Source organism: Natator depressus, chromosome 17 (genome assembly GCF_965152275.1).
Source record: "Natator depressus isolate rNatDep1 chromosome 17, rNatDep2.hap1, whole genome shotgun sequence".
Classification (NCBI taxonomy): domain Eukaryota; kingdom Metazoa; phylum Chordata; order Testudines; family Cheloniidae; genus Natator; species Natator depressus.
The window spans coordinates 16,922,533-16,942,173 of NC_134250.1; the positions used below are offsets into that span (position 1 = coordinate 16,922,533).

The 19,641-nt window shown below is 45.0% G+C and overlaps 1 protein-coding gene across 1 annotated transcript in view; it reads right to left on the reverse strand.

The window, feature by feature from the left end:
• Window positions 1-7,799: 7,799 nt before the first annotated feature.
• The window catches only part of SPNS3 (SPNS lysolipid transporter 3, sphingosine-1-phosphate (putative)), a 47,055-nt gene continuing 35,213 nt past the window's right edge, over window positions 7,800-19,641 (reverse strand). The window contains exons 10-12 of the mRNA XM_074974436.1: window positions 10,275-10,373; window positions 8,415-8,586; window positions 7,800-7,864 (exon numbers count right to left, since the gene is read on the reverse strand). Of these exons, the coding sequence (XP_074830537.1) occupies window positions 7,800-7,864; window positions 8,415-8,586; window positions 10,275-10,373 (336 nt within the window). The remainder of the gene's footprint in view (window positions 7,865-8,414; window positions 8,587-10,274; window positions 10,374-19,641) is intronic.

Sequence of the window (19,641 nt, forward strand, 5' to 3'; positions counted from 1 at the left end):
ACAGCAAAATGAAGTGAGCTGTAGCTCACGAAAGCTCATGCTCAAATAAATTGGTTAGTCTCTAAGGTGCCACAAGTACTCCTTTTCTTTTAGCAAAATATCAGTGCATTTGCGGACAGTGTCAGCTGTGCATTTACAGTTTTCACAGCGGTTGAAACAATATCTCTGAAATTATAACCATTTTATTATTACAAACAAAACTGTGTACTCAACTGTATATATTAGAATAAGACTGCCGTGATCGTTAAGTTATATTGAGTGAAAACAATCCCATTATGTTCTGGAGTTAGTACTGGAGGCAAACCTCTCTTTGTATTATGCTCGAGTCAACATTACTTGACTCTACCACTTTACAATAAGGAGAATGCATGATTAGTAATTTGAACCTCTAAAGGCTGACCGACTCTTAGTAATGAGATACAGCCAATTTCGTCTATTTGAATGCCAGCCAAGCTCAGGGGTGACCCAAAGGTATTACCATCCGAAGGCTTTTGTGGCCTGTGTGAAATGAGCTGGTGCTCTCACTCCAGATCCTCGTAGGAAGGGTTTCCTGTCATTCACTCAAAATCAACACTATAGAGCATCATTGTTGGCAGACTCAGCAGAGTCCCTGGACTGGCTGGGGCCTGGAGAGTGAACTAAACTCTCCTACCTCAGAGGAGCATATTGGAAGGGTAGCATTAGAAAGCATGCCTGGTGCTGTACCTGCTCTATGGGTAAGTGAGGATTTCTCGCCTTGTGTCTCTCAGACGGGCAGTTTTCACAGCTCACATTTTAGAAAAAAAGGCTAAGGCCAAAAAGTGCACCTCTATTAGGCACAATCGGCTACACAGTGTGTATGGCTCATCTGGCCTTGCAGTGGTAACTTTTCCCTTGTATGCCCACCTGAACATACACATTTGATCACCCATTTAACTCATCTTTGGCAAGAAAATTAATTCAGTTTCATCATCCTTTGTGTCCTGAAAGGAAGGAGGACAACACACTATGTAATTAAATCACTTGGTTACAATCTCCAGTGAACAGGATGTCAGCTTATTACTGTACAGAAGACTTAATAAAAGTTATTCATCTGACAAATGGAAGAATTACAAGGCAGTGGATCTGTGTTACTCAGAACAAAAACAAAACCAACTACAACTGATGGACGAGGAGCTGCTCTCTAATAATGTATGAATACTGAATGTTGGCTTGGTTATTGGCTGTTTACTGTATGACTGTATTGGTTTAGTTTAATGGCAGACTGTAAGGAAACAATCAAGAAGGAAAGAATAGCTCAAGATAGGCCACACGCTCAAACACTTGAGGGTTGTTATAGGACAATGGTAGAGCCATAGGGGATAAGCCTAAAACACACAGTTTGTCATGTCAACATTACTCACTTGACATGTAGTCTGAACTCCCCTCTTGCTCCTGGGAGGCGGTCCCTTCCACTCATGCTAGACTGAAGCAACTGGGCAGGGCAGCATGGGGAAGCTTGCACGCTCTCTGTTCTGCTAACACACATTCTCTCCAGGGCTGCCAATCCAATACCTTCTATCAGTACATAAATCACTCTCTTTAAAAGATCAGAACATAGAAAGAATTGGAAAAAATCCAGGCACATGCTGTGCTGAGCGGCAGGCATTCACTTCACTACTGCCAACAGCTTGCGAGAAAACATTCAGGGAGAAATTCAGTGCAACTGCTCTTGGGACCAGCCAGGGGCTCGGAGTGCACAAAGGGCTCAACCACCCCCATCACTATTGATCATACCTTATAAAGCCCTTGGTTCTACGTGAGTTAACTTAGAAATCCTACTTCCATGTCCATTAAATGCAAGCTGTCTGTGCCTTAAAGAACTACTAGGTCACTTGTTTCAATATCACAGAACTCCAGCAACAATCAGAGCCTGGTATTGATGGCAGTTCTCTGCAGTCCTGAACCCTGCCTTCCAAACCGAAGGACCACCTTTGGTTTCTGCAGCCACACTCCACATAACTGTGACCACTGCTCCACACAGTGTCCTGGCCAAGGGCATTCAGCTGTGCCAGTGGTTAGAGTGAAAAGGAACGAGACAAGGGATATTTAAAAAGAGCAACTCAGGATACCTCTACACTACAGCTGGGAGCATGCTGCCCAGCTCAGGTAGACAGAAAAATGCAACCTCTGCTCAAGCTACCATGCTACAAATAGTAGTGTGCTCAGGGGTAGCACTGGTGGTGGCTTGGGCTAGTTGTCCAAGTACGTACCCAGGGGGTCAGGGTGGGTTTGTACGAGGGTGGCTAGCCCCAGCTACACGACTATTTCTAGTGCACTAGCCCAAGCACAGCTATCTGTCTACTCATGCGGGGATGCACGCTGACAGCTGCAATGAAGATGTATCCTTTGCGAGAATGCAGGGCTTTGTATTCTGTAAAGCCGCAGACTGCCATCTCGACACCTTCAGTCATCGCTACAACGAGCGGGACTTCTGAAGTCTCACACTCCACTTTCAGGAGCCGATTCCCAGGGTCATTGTCCAAGCCAATAAATGGGCTTTGAAAACGAAGTCTTTCCATTAGCAATAGCGTGTAATATCAGCATTGCTTCTGATGAGAGGAATCATCTGTGGAGATGAATGATGTGGCGTAACTAAACATACCATGGACTTGTCCTGCTGGCTTGCTGTTTTCTGGTTTGTCACCCCTTTCAAATCAAGCTGAGGGCCTGTAAAGTTCTAAAAATCTTAATAAGAAAAGGAGGACTTGTGGCACCTTAGAGACTAACAAATTTATTTGAGCATAAGCTTTCGTGAGCCACAGCTCACTTGCTTATGCTCATATAAATTGGTTAGTCTCTAAGGTGCCACAAGTACTCCTTTTCTTTTTGCGAATACAGACTAACACGGCTGCTACTCTGAAAAAAATCTTAATGTACACAAAAGGCGCTAAAACCCAACATGACTCATCGGCCCAGAGTTTGCTTTGCTGGGCAGAACATAACCTCATAGGATGACACCACTGCATCTTTTGAAGATGTTCCAAAACGCTGCTGCTGGTTTTTGTTCTTTTACTTTTATTTTAGTATGGGAGAGTAGAAAGGAGATACAAGGATAGGAGGAGATATGCTTTTTATTATTATTATTAAAGAAAATACAACTGATCTCATTTTTATTCATTTGCCAAATACAAGAGACAAACTGAAATCTTCCAGGTGATTGCGCATTCCTGCATTCATTACGAGCACCCACTTCGGTTTCCTTAACATACTAACCTTTTATTGAATCACACAAAGAAGATTCCAAGACAAAAGAACAAACTCGCTCAGTAACCAGAAGTTATACAGCAGCTCTTTTCTAAGTGGGCAGACACACATGTGCAAGTTAGAAAATTCATTGCAACCAGTCATCATTTCTGTCTACTTCGAACACAGCAGGCACTTTGTATTCTAATTAATTTAGATGCAGTGGACACCTAACTAATGCTCATTACTTTATTGGCATGTAATACTGTTCCAACAACAGGCCTACTAAAGGTTTTTGATGGCACTCTAGAAGTGTATAACCTTAAATGTTATATCCTTCCCAACATCTCTTGGTTGATTTAAAATTCTAAGACATCAAATCTTATACCAAGAATTATGGTAGGAATAGGGAACATGTTAGAATTAAGTAAGCCCAGGAAAAGAAAGCAAGAGGACGGTGGCTGAGAGCCATATAAGTAGGCACATGTTCTTGTATTAGACAATCCTTATGAACAACAGGTAACTCAATTATTTAATTTCCCCTTGATCAAGAACACAAACCTAGAACTACATTGTAATGAGAGTTGGCACCACGGTGTGACTATGCACTATGGGTCCAGATTCTTTTGCACATGCCTGAAAATTAAGCTATGCATCATCCAAATGCTGTGTAATGTCAATTCTGACTACCCCCAAACTTTGGGAAGTTCAGATCTAAACATCATGGATGATGCTAATTCCATAATGAGCAAAGCCAAAACCCAAGCAAACATTAAAAGTTATCACACCAGCTTTTATTAACCGCAATGTTTTGGATATTTGGATCCAGATCCAAATTTTACAGCTAGGGCTGACACATGGTTTTATAGACATGAGAAGTGTGCAAAAATGGCTTTGAATACCTAGCTCCTGATGTCAGATATCAATTCTTCCTGGTGCCAGAGGGGCCGAAACAGGTAGGAAGGGCAATATTTTCAAGCTTATACAGCTAGAATAAAAGGGAAAGGGGGGAACTAGAAAGAACTGCCCTTACTTTATTCTGGGGCAACTCCTTTCTTACAATTTTCCCCACATTTAGTTTTGTAGTCTGTTATCATGGCTTGGGGATAACATCAGTTGTAATAACTGATACATCCTCTATATCCTCTGCTTTCAAGAGTAGGGACGCCATGTTCTAATAAGACTTCCACCTCGAGCTGACATGAACCGATAACACACTTTTCCTCCACCCAGTAATGCAGAAAATTCAATATGCGGATAGCCTGAAATGCCCCTCCAGTCAACCAGGAGGTGTCAGAGATCAGCAAGTTTGATACCACCTCCATGCACTCATCCTACCCTAGAGACAAAACCTCATCTCCCACCCCAATGTAGCCAAATTGTTTCTTTCATCTCTCAATGTAAATATTGGTGCTGTCTGTTAAAGAGCATACTAAAATTTTTCAGCAGGTTGATTTTTTATTTAAAGAAGTCTAATTCCTTTCATGCATCCCACCCAAGGGGTTACACTTCTTTTCTGATTAAAATTTTAATTTGCTAGCTGTAGTGAGTGAACAAAGGGAAAAAACTGAAGGTCTGATCAGGCAAATTTTGAAAAAAGCATCAGAGGTTAAAGACTGCAAATCAAGCTCTCTGCTCTGGTCTACACTACAGAATTACTTCAGTGTAACTACGTTGCTCAGGGTTGTGAATAATCCACACCTCTGAGTGACGTAGTTACACCGACCTAAGTGGCAGTGTAGACAGTGCTATGCCAGCAGGAGACCTGAGGTGGATTAACTAAGCCAATGGGAGAAGCTTTCTCGTGTCGGCTTAGAGCATCTTCATTAAAGCGCAGCAGCTGCGCCAATGCAGACCTACCTTCAGGCTCAAATGCCTCAGGAAAAGAATTTCACAGCTTTCAAGAATAACTACTCACAGGTTCTTTACACTCACTCAGTCATTGCCAATCTGAAAGAGCCCTGCCTCAACAAGCCATACGGTAGTCCTGCAGTTTCAGAGCAGTTAGCGGTGACCAGATGTCCCAATTTTATAGGGACAGTCCCAATATTTGGGGCTTTTTTAAATATGGGCTCCTATTACCCCCCACACCCTGTCCTGATTTTTCACACTTGCTGTCTGGTCACAAGCAAAACTCAGAGCATCTAGCCTTTTAGATGGCTGGGATCAGTAGCAGCATAGTTAAAAAATCTCTCTGCAGCATGACAATAAAAAAAGCATGCATTGGAAAAATACTGGAGTGAAGTGTTGCCTTGTGCACCTCTGATTTCTACCATGAAGTCCTATTTTCATGAACTTGCACACAGGCAGGTAAGATTTCAGGAAATCAGAGCTGGAATCAGTTTTATCAAGGAATTCTGCAAAAAAAGCTATTTGCCATCTCTCACTCAATATATTGAGTATCGAAATCTCACAGTGAGTTTTTTGATTTTTGTTTTTTTTAAAGAACAGCGAGTTTTAGTTCTGATTTGACAGTTATGGAATTATTCACAGAACAGACAATGCAGTGCAGGGAAAGCTTCATAATGCTGCCCCAAACATGCCTTACCCTCTATCAGAAGAGATAGATACTATAGGCTCCATGGCCCTTTAAGATCTTGGCCTCTCTGCCAAGACTGTTAGGAGACTATTGTGGTGGTGATTCTGTGATGTGGGCACCTGTTAGTGGTAGCAACTTTCCATCACTGCTTACCCTAGGCTAGAGTCAGCCTGGATGTTGAAGGCGTCAGATTCCTTTACTGAATCTCTCAGCCATTCAGTTCCAAACTCTTTTACTATCTTCCATTACCTTAAAAGATATAATTCGTGGCCAGAAAGGTAGTAACAGTCAAAACAAAATAAACCCTGGTCAATTCATAGTTATGGTGTATGGCTGCATGCGAATGTGATGTGTGACTTATGAAGGAATGTAGAACCTTTAGTATAGCATGAATATATGCAAATTCTCAAAAAAACAAATAAAATATGAAGAAAAATTGTCTAATACAAAGTGGAGAACCAATAAAAGTTTGGGTAATTAAATTGACCAGATGACAAAGTTCTGGCCTCTGGTTCTGGTGTACACCTGCCATTGAACTCTGTAAATACCACAGAGGCAGAATTTGGTCCCAAGTATCACGACTTGTCAACACTTGGAAGTTTTGGAATAGCTATTCCAAAATAATTATTTTGGTATAAGTCACTATGCGGACACTTTTATTCTGGAGGAAGAGTGTCTTTTTCCAGTTTAATTTAATCAGGTTACATGGGGCCAACTCCTATTTCCTTATTGAGGACTTCAGGATTTAGCCCCATGGGTTTTTTTGTTTCTAGATGATTATTTCTATGAGAGCTTTACACTCTGTGTATTTTAAGTTCCAATGAGCTTTCTATTGTTACCAGATTGATCTGGGGTTTGCCCTTTCTGAAAACGAGGGTAAATTTAGGGCATAAGAGATTGATGTGCTTGTTGTCAGTTGTCCCTAGTGAAGACATGGCTGCAGAGTTATCAAATATATGAATGATTTTTCACTTGCCCTTGCAATTTAGCTTGTTCACCTGCAAGAGTCTGTGAGAGCCCTTTGGATTTATCCGCACAGCACACTGTATAACCAGAGGCTTTTCTGGTATTTTTCCAGTTCCCCTTACTCCATCCCATAATGAGGCGCTACATTTTGGAAAGTCTAGGAAGACTGGCTGAACCAGTGCAGCAGCAAAGGTGAAAGACCATTGCTGACTCCACCAGTTCTGTCACGCTTGAACCAAAGCTGTCAATCCAGGCATTGCCAATAACTGGTACAAACACTGGGAAAATGCCATGAAAGGCTGCTGTATGTGGACACATGATCTCGTGTTGCAAGCTCAAGCTGTTCCAGCACTTTCACTCGGAATCCATCAGTGACTATAAGACTTCATCTGCACCATTTCACTTTCCAGTCAGAATTTTAGTGGAAGAATGAGGTCAGTTGCTTCTACAGCTGGGAAGAGTTGGTTAGTATTTCAGAATCCAGATCGTTTTGGACCCTGACATACTAGGTTACGGTTGAATGTCCTGCAGAAGTTGCTCCGAGTTAGTTATCCATTTTTCCCCCATGATTGTTTAAAGTTGTAATTTATTAAACTTCCATAACAGAAAGTTCTGCCCCTCCTAGTTACACTTGTTCAATTCCACAGCCAGCCTTTGCCTTCCATTCTCATAAATAAGGACATGGGGATACAGAATCCCCAGCTATGTTTGTACTTGCCCTGATTTTCCAAGCTTTTAGACAGACAACTCATAAGCCTGCTGAGAATTTACAGTAACTGCATTCCCCATCTCAACTAGACATTCCACCTTAAATGGGTTTTGTTGTCTTCTTTGGGATAATATCCGTTTCTGTGACAGCTCTATACTCCCGGCTTCTGGAGCTACTAAGCTCCTCAGAGCTCTCGTGCCAGTCTCACAGATGGGGGTGGAGGTTTGCCATATGCCATTTCAGTAGCAGGTTTTGACTCTCAGTCAAAAGCATCATAAAAATCAGTACACAGGTTTTTCCTTCCATAAGGAAGGATTGTTATTTGGCCTTTTCCTCCAACTGTAGCTTCATCAGGCAAAAGGAAAGGAGGCAGTGGCTCCTTCACGCTTTGGGGAGCTCATCCTGGAGTTCATCTTCACTTGAAACATAGCCTTTGTTCTCAGTACCTGGAAAACAGAGTCTGAGTCAAAAGAAGTGGGCTACTTAACAGAGTATTTGTGATAAGGGAACATTATACATCATTTTTCACTAGAATTCTTACACTTCTGAATCTAGATCCTTGTATGGAATGAGAGAGAACTTATAGGAATTGTTGCATAAGACCAGAAATGGTCCTTCTGATCTGGCATTTTGCCTGAGAAAGACTGATATCATGATCTGGAGAAAGACCTAAAACTCCCACAGTGTGTTGAATTCTGCAATACTTACAATAATGCTATCTTATTACGTCGTCTTATTGTAGTATTGCCAAGTTACTTGAGGAATTGCCAGGAATGGCAATTTGCTGATTTTCAGGGCACATTGCAAAGTCTATTGTCCCAGGGCATGAGGAATTTGTTTAGTCTGCTACTGTGGTTGACTGGTTTTGCTGCGGGTTTGAGCTGAACAGACTGTCCTTTGTTATGTCACATACTTAGAGTGTATTTTAGTTTGGGGTACAAACAGCTACAGCAGTTGGATAGGCTGATAGAGGAAATTACAACTGGACATAGAAACCTCTGCAAAGTTGCTGGGCTTCCTCACGATCTTTCTCAACATGAAGGGCTGTCAGGAGGAAAAAGCCTCCCCCAAGGACACCAATGAAGGCACTCAGGATGAAGCTGTACTGCAGGCTCCGGAAGGCACCCCGGTGTGAGTCATTCTGCCTGGTCTGGAGAGCATCAGAGATCTAGGGGGGGAACACAGTGTCATTTACTTTGGACTCAATGGCTTATTTTCTCCCTGTTTTAAACACGTTGCTCGCAATGCCATCTTTGACAAGAACAAGACTGAGAGGGCAGGAAAAGAAAACTCACTGCCTGCATGCGCTAGATCTGGTAACACACATAAACTGGCCTTCACTGCATCTCAGTATTCACTCGGCTTAGAAGTCTCCTGCAATCGGGTTGTTGCATATGTCCAGAGCTTCCAGTTTCACATGAGCTGGAAATAGTTGCAACCATGGCAGGGCGGAGTGCTCGTGCAGTAGCCATTAACTCATTTTACTGGGTTTCCCGCTTTGTCTCCATAAAACAAGCTTGAGCCACAAAGCTTGTACAAAGGTTTGAGTCATTTCTTGCATTATCAGAACGTCTTCACCCATCCCTCATCAAGGCTTTTACTTTTGACAGATGGGTGGGTGTCAAAGCTGGCACTATTGGCAGAAGTAGGCGGAAGCAGCAATAAGAGACAAGAAGAGAAGGGAAGAGCTATGAAGGGGCTTCAGGGTGAGGAAAGGGAGTCTGATTCTGAGCAAGGAAGCGTTCAAGATGAGGTGGGGTGACAGGATAAGGAAAGGAAAGGAAAAGGCGCACACACCTGATTGGAATCTAAGTGAACAAGCATTCGAAGAACTCAAGGCTCATACCCAGGTGCTTCTCAGAGAATGTGCCGCTGCTGTCCTGGCACTCATGTACAATGCAGCTTTCCCGAGCTATCCAATAAGAGCTTATTGCTACTGTGTAAAGGTTACTGCACATCAGAGTGATTTTCAAAGCAGAGCCACACAATCAAAACCAGCATTCATCAGACCACTCACATATACTTTTCTTCAGTGAGCATATTTCTCCCAAATTTCAATTGGCTATCCCAATTTGGCACTGGAGCCACTGAACCTTTCAGTTATTTTTGGAAGTGACAAAGTTCATTCCCACTCGTTGAACTCTCTTCTTTTCCTCAGTCTTTCCACCTCTTGTCTTTCTGTGTGAATATTTTGAAAGTTTGAGTCCAGAAAGGTAAAGTTTTGGAAAGTTAGGAGCATTTGAGACCAGGGGCTTGGAATGCCAATCATTGGAATGCCAATGCAATCTCAACTACAGCAATCCCCCTGCTATTACAAGAGTTGCATATTTTGAGTTTTCCAGAGGGTATTTTGCAGAATGAGATCTTGCCTGCAGATTTTATTTAATTGTATTTTTCATTTTGAAGTGCAAAATGGTATTTTATTAGTTCCCATGAACTTGTCCATTAACCTGGCAGAAAAGTTCTGCACTTGGATTTAAACACTCTGAACAAGTGCCATTGCCATAATCAGACTGCTACCAAATCCTTATGAATTAGTATAGTTGATATCAAAGTGAAGTCCTAAGCCTGCAGACACTTTTGTACTCAATGGGACTAATGGTACTTATAGAGTTAAGCTTGTACTTAAGGGTTTGCGGGGCTAGGAGGACAATAGTGATATAAAAGTGCTTAGTACAGAAGTGCTGGTTTAAGTTGCATCTGGATTCCAATTCCACATTGCAAGAAAGAGTATTCAAAGCATTTCCAATCTGGGAGCAGGAATCAGAGTCTATTCTTCAGAAATTTCCAAATGTTTTATATTTAAAAAGGTTTGGATAAGGTTCAGAGAAGTAGCCATAAAATCCCATTACTTACAATTCCAGTGAGGTATGGGCTGCCTGCATCTCCCAGCAAATGGCTCATGACAATCTGCAAGGCAACAGCTGTTGACTGGCACTTTGGCACCACCACATACTGAAACAAAACAAGAGGATCATCAATATTTGAAGAATCAATAATTCCATGAATGACCTGCACGGATCTAGGCTACAGGTAATACTGCAAGCTGCAGACTACTTTCTGTGATTGGTTTTGAGAAACTATTCAGTGAAAAAAATTCAGAAGAAAGAATGAAGGTGAAATGGGGAGAATGTGACACTCCATTAATAGCCTTCCCCCTCCCTTCCTCCTTCTTCCCCCCCTAACTGGAGAGCAATTAGCTGGCCACTTCACCTTGAATGGTCCATTGTCTAGCATAAGGAGTTAACACATGTTTCAATATGTTTCACAGACTGTCTCTCTCTCCAAGAGACGTTGGTCCAATAAAAGACCTCACCCACACTGACTCTTAATGCAGTATGTACCGATCCATTCTGCCACGTGATTTTCGCTTTTATAGATGATGCTGAATGATAGCCGTTGTGGCTTTATTGACGTACCCATAAGCAGATACTTGCTCTTCAGTTTTCTATGTAGTTTCATCCACCCTACATGGTCAGTTTGCCTGGCGTAGAAGGACTGCCTCTTGGATTGAGGGTACTTGTGATTGCAGACTCAGTCTGGAATCTCTGCCAAGACTAACAAGGATGCCAGCCAAGATGAAACATTATGCATTCCAAGTCACTAGGGATGGAGCTGAAACTTTTCATACAGGGCATCAAAAAGGTGTCAGATGCTGGCAATTCTACCTCTGATGACAGACTAAATTAGTTTCCTTTTATTAATCCCTAGAGCCATCCATTCTACCTTGCCCGACAGGTGGGGCAGGAAGACTCCGCACGCCAGCCAGACTGCCCTTACGTTTATGTGCAACTTCGCCTCCTCCGGGGACCACATCCCCTGTGTCTGGAGGTCGCTGAGATGCGCTCCCGAGCCGAGGTCCGAGGCATCCGACACCAACTTGATGGAGTGAGGGTGGGTTGTCGAATGGAATCCCCTCCAAGACTGTCCTGCTGTCGGTCCACAATCGCAGCGAGGTAAGTATCACCTGGGGAATGGCAACAATCTTTTCCAGGGCGGTCTCTGGACTCGGAATAGACAGTCCCTAGCCATTGTTGTAGGGGCCTCATTCGGAGCCTGGCATGGCAGACCACGTGCATGCTGCCATGTGACCCAGGAGGCGCAGACAGACCCTGGCTGTAGTCAGAGGGTACGCAGAGACTTCTGCAATGAGGTTTGTCAACATGTGGGACCTTTCAAGAAGCAGGAACACCCTGGCGCAGGTCAAGTCGAGGATGGCTCCAATGATGTCTGTCCTCTGCACCGGCTCTAACGTTGACTTTTTGTCGTTTACCAGTAGGCCCAGAGAGCAGCACGTGGCCTGAAGTACCGCAACATCCCTTTGGACTTGAGACCTGGAGCTGCCCTTGACGAGCCAGTTGTTGAGGTACGGGTAGATCTGAATACCCCGGCGCCTGACGTAAGCTGCTACCACTTACATGCACTTGGTAAACACTCTCAGTGCTGTTGCCAAGCCGAACAGGAGGACCGCAAACTGGTAGTGGTGGGGCCCCACCATAAACTGGAGGAAGCATCTGTGCCCTTGAAAGATCACTATGTGGAAGTATGCGTCCTTCAAGTTGAGGCGGCATACCAGACTCCCGGATCCAGGGAGGGGATAATAGAAGCCAGGGAAACCATGCAGAACTTTAACTTCTTTAGGTATTTGTTGAGGTCTCACAGATCCAGGAGGGCCTGTAGACCACCCTTGGCCTTTGGGATTAAAAAGTACCGGGAATAGAACCCCTTGTTTCTGTACTCGAGAGGAACTTCTTCCACTGCACCCAGCTGTAGTAACCCCTTTACCTCCTGCACGAGGAAGCTCTCATGAGATGGGTCCCTGAAGAGGGATGGGGAAGGCGGGTGGGAAGGGGGATTAGAATGGAATTGAAGGGTATAACCCTGTTTCACTGTGCTGAGGACTCATTGGTCTGAGGTTATAGCTGTCCAGGCAGGGAGAAAGAGGGAAAGGCGGTTGGAGAACACACGGAGGGATGGATCCAAGGAATAGTCTGGAAGGTCGCTCTCGGGTGCACCCTCAAAATGACCGTTTGGGTCCCTGCTTATTATGGGTCGAGACTGATTGGGCAGAGGGTGGAGGCGGGTGGCTCGGGCCACACTTGTAGCCCTTGGCTCGTTTATGGGGCTGGTCCTGCTGAGGCTGGCTCCCCTGACCCTGCAGCTGCTGTGGTTTGAACTGCTTACGCACCAGGACTGCGACGTAGAGACCCAAGATTTTCAAGGTGGTGCAGGAGTCTTTGAGGCCATGCAATTTGCTGTCTGTTTGCTCTGCAAATAGGGCCCGGATGTCAAAGGACAGGTCCTGCATTGACTGATGAGCCTTGGTGGACAACCCAGAGAGGAGCAGCCAAGAGGGTCGCCTCATGGAGATAGCAGAAGCCATGGTGCGGGAAGCAGCATCAGCAGCATCTGACGCCACTTGGAGGGCCACCCTGGCCGCGGTCGTGTCCTCATCGAGGATCGCTCAGAACTCCTTCTTGGAAGCTTTGGGGAGCGACCCTTCGAATTTGGCCATGGCTTGCCACATATTAAAGTCATATTGGCCAAGGAGGGCTTGGTGGTTGGCCCTCTCAGCTGAAGTTTGGGAGATAAGTAAACCTTACATCTGAAAAGATCCAGCCTCCTCGAGTCTTTATTTTTGGGGGTGGCTCAGGGCATTAGTGATTTTGGAAATCCCTTCATGAAGGGGTAGAGCCACCTGGCAGGAGGCGAGGAGCAGAGGACGTCAAACGGAGTCCGAGGGCTCTTCCAATTCCTCTGCCTGAAGCCCCAAGTTAGAAGCGACCCTCTTCAAAAGTTCCTGGTACGCCTTGGTGTCATTCTGAGGAACTGGGTGAGAGGGCCCTGTGATAGCCTCGTGTGGCGACAATGAGGACGATGCTAGTGCCGAAGGAACCTCCACATCCATTGGTGGTCCAACAGCTTGCTCCCCTGGGTCCCCCTGGACCTGCAGGGTCTTACCCCCCGAAGTCTCCAGCACCGGAGGGGGACGGGATAACGAGGCCACTGGCCTCTCCGAGGCTCCCGACACTGATCGGGCAGCCTAGGAAGGCTGCGTGAACCCCCAAAGGCTCCACGGGTACCATGGCGCTGGCCATTGCACTTGCAGCCATGGGACAGGTTTCGGTACTGATAATGTAGTTAGCACCGTCAGAACCAGGACTTGTCCTGAGCCAGAGCTACCAGCGGAGCGGTTGGTCCCGGGCGACCATGATCAGGCTGAACGGTGGCTGTTGTCTGACTAGGGCCGTTTGCTGCATCCCGAAGCTGACCTGTCCGAGCAAGACTGTCTTGGTCGGCTCTCGGGGACCAACAGTGTTCGGTGGATCTGCATCGGATACCTGGCGATCCATGCCTCACGTACCGGGACGCTGAACGGGACTGGGAGCTGCTATGAGCCGGTAGCTGGGAGGATCGTCCTGAGTAGGGCGACCTTCCTTTTGGAGATGGGCGATGACGGCCCAGCGATTGGCAGTCTCTGGTGCCCGATTGGTCCTGGCATCAGTCCCGGGCCCTGAAAGATGGTTGGGGCCAGTCCCAGAGTTCTTGCTGGGTAGCACGTGCCTCAGAGGGTCTGCGCCAATCTACCGGCGAGGTATGCCTCGAGTGCCTCGATCGGTGCCCCTGGTGCGGGGACCAAAAAGAGGTCCAGTGAGCCTGCCTCTCCCATCCTGAGGTGTGACAGCTGCGGGCGGGTAAATGCTGGTGTGATGTCCCTCCTGATGGGGAACAGTACTGCTGAGGCATGGACGCATGCATAGGTCCCAACATGGGTTTTCCGCGAGATCAGGGTATAACAGGAGCCGGTGAGGGCAGCACTGGGAGCGTCAGGATCTCCTGAGCTGCTTAAACGGCTTTGGGTATCGATGGCACCTGAAGCTGGCTGGGGCCTGCACCACTATCTGGAGTCGCAGGCAAGGCATGGGATGGGCTGCACCACTCGACTTGAGCTGGGGCCCAACTTCCCGAGGGGGATGTTGAGTTGCCCAACACAGGTCTTGGTTCACCCCCAGCCCTCTCCTTTCCCTTGCGGGAGGTAGGAGATCTTCCCCTCACTGTCTTTTTCGGCTTCTTGACTGGAGCTGTGGAGGGAGACTGGTGCCAGCTCGTGGACGCCATGGTGCTGGGTGCAGAGTTGGACTGCTGCTCCGGTGCTGGAGTGAGTGCCGACTCCATCAGGAGCACTCTTAGATGGATATCACGCTCCTTCTTTGTCCTAGGTTTGAAGGACTTGCAGATACAGCACTTGTCACTTATGTGCCCTTCGCCCAAGCACCTTAGGCAGCTGGTATGTGGATCGCCGATGGGCGTAGGCCATTTGCAGTGATCACAGGGCTCAAAGCATGGGGACTGGGGCATGCCTCCCGGCTGGGTCCTGTTCAGGACTAATGGAGAGTTTGAGAACTACTACTAAGGGTAACTAAGAAAACTACTAACTATGTATAACTATTTTACAGGATCTCAAAGTTTTCAAGAACAGAGAAGGAATCAATGCTAGCCAAAGCACCATCACTGGCGGCAAGAAGGAACTGAGGGTGGGGGAAGCCGGTGGCGCCCCTTACACTGCGCCATGCGGGCGCCACAGACAGTCCCCTATGGATACTACTGAGGAAAAAACTTCTGGCACAAGTGGATGTGGCAAGCACACACACCTAATATGGAATGGACATGAGCAAGCACTCAAAGAAGAACATATGTACCTGTGTGTCCAAGACAGTGAAAAGCACTGAGATAATTACAGTGATTTTTAAAAATGGAATATGGTCATTTTGGATAATGGAGGAGATAAATTATGCATAAAAAGTACAATGGGATCCTACATAGTTTGTTCCTCTTTTCTGTTCTGACAATATGTTTACACTATTACAGATAGCCAGGCAATGTATTTATACAGTCCTGAAACACCAAAAATTTTAAAGCTTTAGGACATTCTGTTTTTAAGTATCTGCCATTTGCTCACTTTTAAGACAAAAGCATATAGTGTTCTTCCCCCCCCTCCACTCCCACCCTTTATAGTCTAGTCTTTTTATCTGTATTATCTTTGAAGAGAAAGACCCATTCATACATATAGCCCAGAGATAGCACACACAGCCTCAGATCAACTGCAATCAAGCCCATGCCAACCTGGGGCCCACAGATAAATACACAGTGATATTATGGTAAATCCACGAGGTCCCAACTGAGATTAGGGTTCCATAGTAGTAGTTCTGGGCAGCCAGTATAAGCCTACACCGGGAGAATGGAATGTGTGTTAACATGTCTTCAACCTGTTCGACGATATTTTACCCTTATTGTGGACAAGGATAAGTTGTATTTTAGAAACGTGTCAACTGTTCATGGTTAACCCCAAGGCTAAAATTGTATTTCACAATGTGTTGAAGATCCGTTAACACACTATGTATTCTCCTGATGTAGAAATACCCTGAGTATGACAATCCCTGCCACAAAGAGATTACAATTTAAGTAGGCAATTTAAGTACGCAAAACAAGGAGTAGGTGAGAGTATTATCCCCTTTTACATGTGTTCCTAACCAGGGAGGACAAGGCATTGGTGTCTGGCCCACTGGAAGTATTATTGCTGCAAGAAACTCTGATCCCAGCAAGTTTGAAAGAAGATCCCTGAGGAGGAAGAGGAGAAGCACCAAACCCTACCTTCACCTAAAGCTCTAATCCCAGGTGATACCCTAGCATCAGCCATATCAATGGCAACCTTTCACAATAAACCCCAGGCCTACAGAGTCTTGTTTGGTCTCAGGTTTAATCTCAAACCCAGAAGGTGCCGAGGGACACTAACATGGCGTTCTGTGGGGTTCTAGGCTGCCTGCTCGACTCTGAGATTAATTCCCTGCTGGAGGGGGAGAGTGGTTAGAAGTTGTGCCTCCTCCACAAGTCTGTGGAGTTGACTCCTGTGAACCCCAGACTTGGGCAAGTGCCCCCTGATGGGACTATAACACACTGGCTAAGTGTGATGATATTTCTCTCTCTAGTGACTAGTCTGGCTACTGCTACCAGCCCAGTTACTCATTTAAAAAAAGAAGGAAAAAAATAGTTGAGTCCGGCCAAGTTTTGCTCTGAGTTCAATGAAGCCCAGAAACAGGCTGCAGCCACAGGAGCCTGAACTGAACCCACTAAAAAGGTGGGCACAGAGGCCCTGAACAATTGAAACCTAATTTGAGCAATGCTAACATCAGCCCCAAATGTAGGAATTCTGACACTAGAGCATCAGCAGGGCTTTTCACTGAAGAATAAAGACCTTCAGGAAAGGTCTTCAAAGCTGTTTGAACGAGGATAGACAATGTAACTGCATTACAAGTCAATCCTAGAGCTCCGAGGTTCAGATAGACAGCTCTGGCATTGCGGCCCTCTCCTTGAAATTTGAGGTTAGCCCAGGGGTTCTCAAACTGGGGGGGTGGGACCCATCAGGGGGTCGTGAGGTTATTGGGGTCGCGAGCTGTCAGCCTCCACCCCAAACCCTGCTTCGCCTCCAGCATTTATAATGGTGTTAAATATATAAACAAGTGTTTTTTTATTTATAAAGGGGGTCACACTCAGAGGCTTGCTATGTGAAAGGGGTCACCAGTAGAAAAGTTTGAGAACCACTGGGTTAGCCCATTGCTAGAAGAATCTGAAGACTCAAAATTGAATGAGCTGCTTATCCTGGTCCCAACTCACTATATTCACCTAGTTTCAGACATGTGAAATTCATTGTTAGTTTCTATTGGCTGCCTAACTCTCTAAATGCTGCTTAATTGGCACCCTCTTCCCTCCCAAAGCAGAGCTACTGGGATGCAGCACTCTTATGCAGAGAGGCAGGCAAAATTCTGTTCCGGGACAGCATTCGGAACCTTTGCATCATTACGCTCTAATAGATGTTTAAGGGACTCAGATGTTTATCCCTTTCCTCTTACATGAGGTTACTGAAAATCCACCCCTGGATTAAGGCAACCCTTGGATTTTACAGCCAGATGAGGCAACACCAAAGCTCCAGATCCAAACATACATGAAGTTTGGGAATTGCTCTGGACTTCACAGTTGAGGCTCCTCTCCATCCGGTAAGTGAATGGAGAGAAGCTATGTAACATTATATTCCTTTCTCTGTGCTCAGTGGAAGAACAGTTTCTTCTGTTAAAGGTTCATATGCTTAAAATCTTAGATGAGACAGAACCAGACAAGGACACAGTGCTGCATTGTTAATTATTAACATTCTTCTCATAAATATAGAAACTGTCCCTCACCTTAGGGCATCTCATCAAGTATTTAATATGATGGCTGGTGTTTTTCTTTCTAAACCTAAGATGCCTACATTAGCTACTATGAGAAAGGAAGTATTTGTTTCTTGTCTGTGTAAAAGGGAGCTAACAAGCAAGGTAAAGAAATCTTAGAAAAAGATCCACTTTCATGTTTAACGTGCACGTGAAGTTCATGAACATGCTTTGTGTCTGTCTATATGTCACCTTCCATGTAAAGAGATCCCAGAGCCCTTGACAGAGGGATCACTCCACCCATCACTGAAATGCAGCTACACTGCACCAACAACACTCCACCATCACATATAACTCCTTCAGCTGAAACTGAAGGTGGAAATTAGGAAGGCTAATTTAAATAAGTAATTACTCAAGCTAGTTTTGGCCAGGACCCCAGGGTTAACACCCATACTCTTTCAAAAAAGGACCATACACTCTTTAATTACCAGAAGAGGTTAGGTTCTATGCATAGATGTTTTATGCAGTTATACCAGTATAGCTTATTCCTGTATTGGAAAGATAAATTAGCTTAACGGGTATAATTGCGTCCACACTGCAGTTTGTATCAGTGTAACTATTTTGGTTCAAAATAAAATTCACCTCCCTAACTGACACAGCCATGCCAGTACAAAAAAATGGGCGAATAGAGCAGGCCTCAATTTTACATCTTTAAGAAATCATTTGCAATAGCCCCAAAGCCTCCCTCCACACCCTGTTGAGGCACTGGGTTCAGCACGAACAGACCACTGCCTCGTTAGCAAATACCAATCCTTGTTGTACCTGGGTTTTCCATAAAGGTCCCCATTTGGGGTCTAACCAGGCAGGTAACGTTGACTGCTATTGGCATCACTTTAAAATTCAATTCTAGTGTTCTCCAGTGACTTCACATGAAAAGCCCCTTCCCTCATGTGTTATTCAGACACTAGTTTGTATATGCTGCTTTAAGTTGGCATCTTATTTCAAACGTTATGCCTACACAAACTGGAACCAAAATAACTAAGGCCATGTCTTGACAGCCGAAAAAGGTGTGTCTGTTTACAGTGAGACGACTAGTACATGTTAGTTATATTGCCATAAAGTCCCAGTGGAGATAAAACACAGGTAGTTTTTACCGTGAGGTAGGTAGGCATAGTCAGCCACAGTGAGTGAGTGAGTGTATGTCTGTCTGTCTAAAATACATATATGCTCTAGTTCAAAGTTCTATGAGCTGTGTCATACAGGAGGTCAGACTAGATGATCACAATGGTCCCTTCTGACCTTGGAATCTATGAATGTTAACCACTGTGTAGCTAGGTGAGGTTAAACCTGCCTGCATTTTGTCACCATTAGAATTTTATAGGAGTTAACTAATACATTACCTCTCTTGCTATGAACACATCTCTTTGCTGGCAGTGAAGACTTTTTTTTTAAATTCACGCCACTAGTTTGGTGTGAGTCTGTGTGTGGATGCTTTTTTGAAAATAAAAATGTCCGATTTAGATATAACTGGGCACTTAACCTAAGTGCGTGTCCACACACAGAGAGTTGCCCCGAAGTAAATAACTAGTGGCATGTATTACAGCCAGTTGAGTTATTTCAGTTCCAGCTTGTGTGTAGATAAGCCCTTACTACATCTAAAGAACAGCTTTATGTTGAGTAATGTTATTAGTTTAACCACTGACCTTTATTTAAAATAACTGCAAGAGAAAATTAAGCACAGATCGCTGCCCAAAACAAAGGGATAAGTGAGTCAGCTCAGGAATTTACAAATCTGGATAGATGAACTTCACTTGGTATTGTTTTGGCTAAATGTGTGGTGTGCATGGCAGGAGAGAGACAGATACATTGTGTGGCCCTGTGAGAAGCTAAGAGAGAGGTTTTGGGTCGGGTACTAGCTGAAAGAAGTTTGGACCTGTGAGGCAGAAGACAGTCTCTTATTGTTGTTTGATTGTTCCTATATTTGGGGAAACAGGATTTGTACATTTTTGAAAATCAGCCAG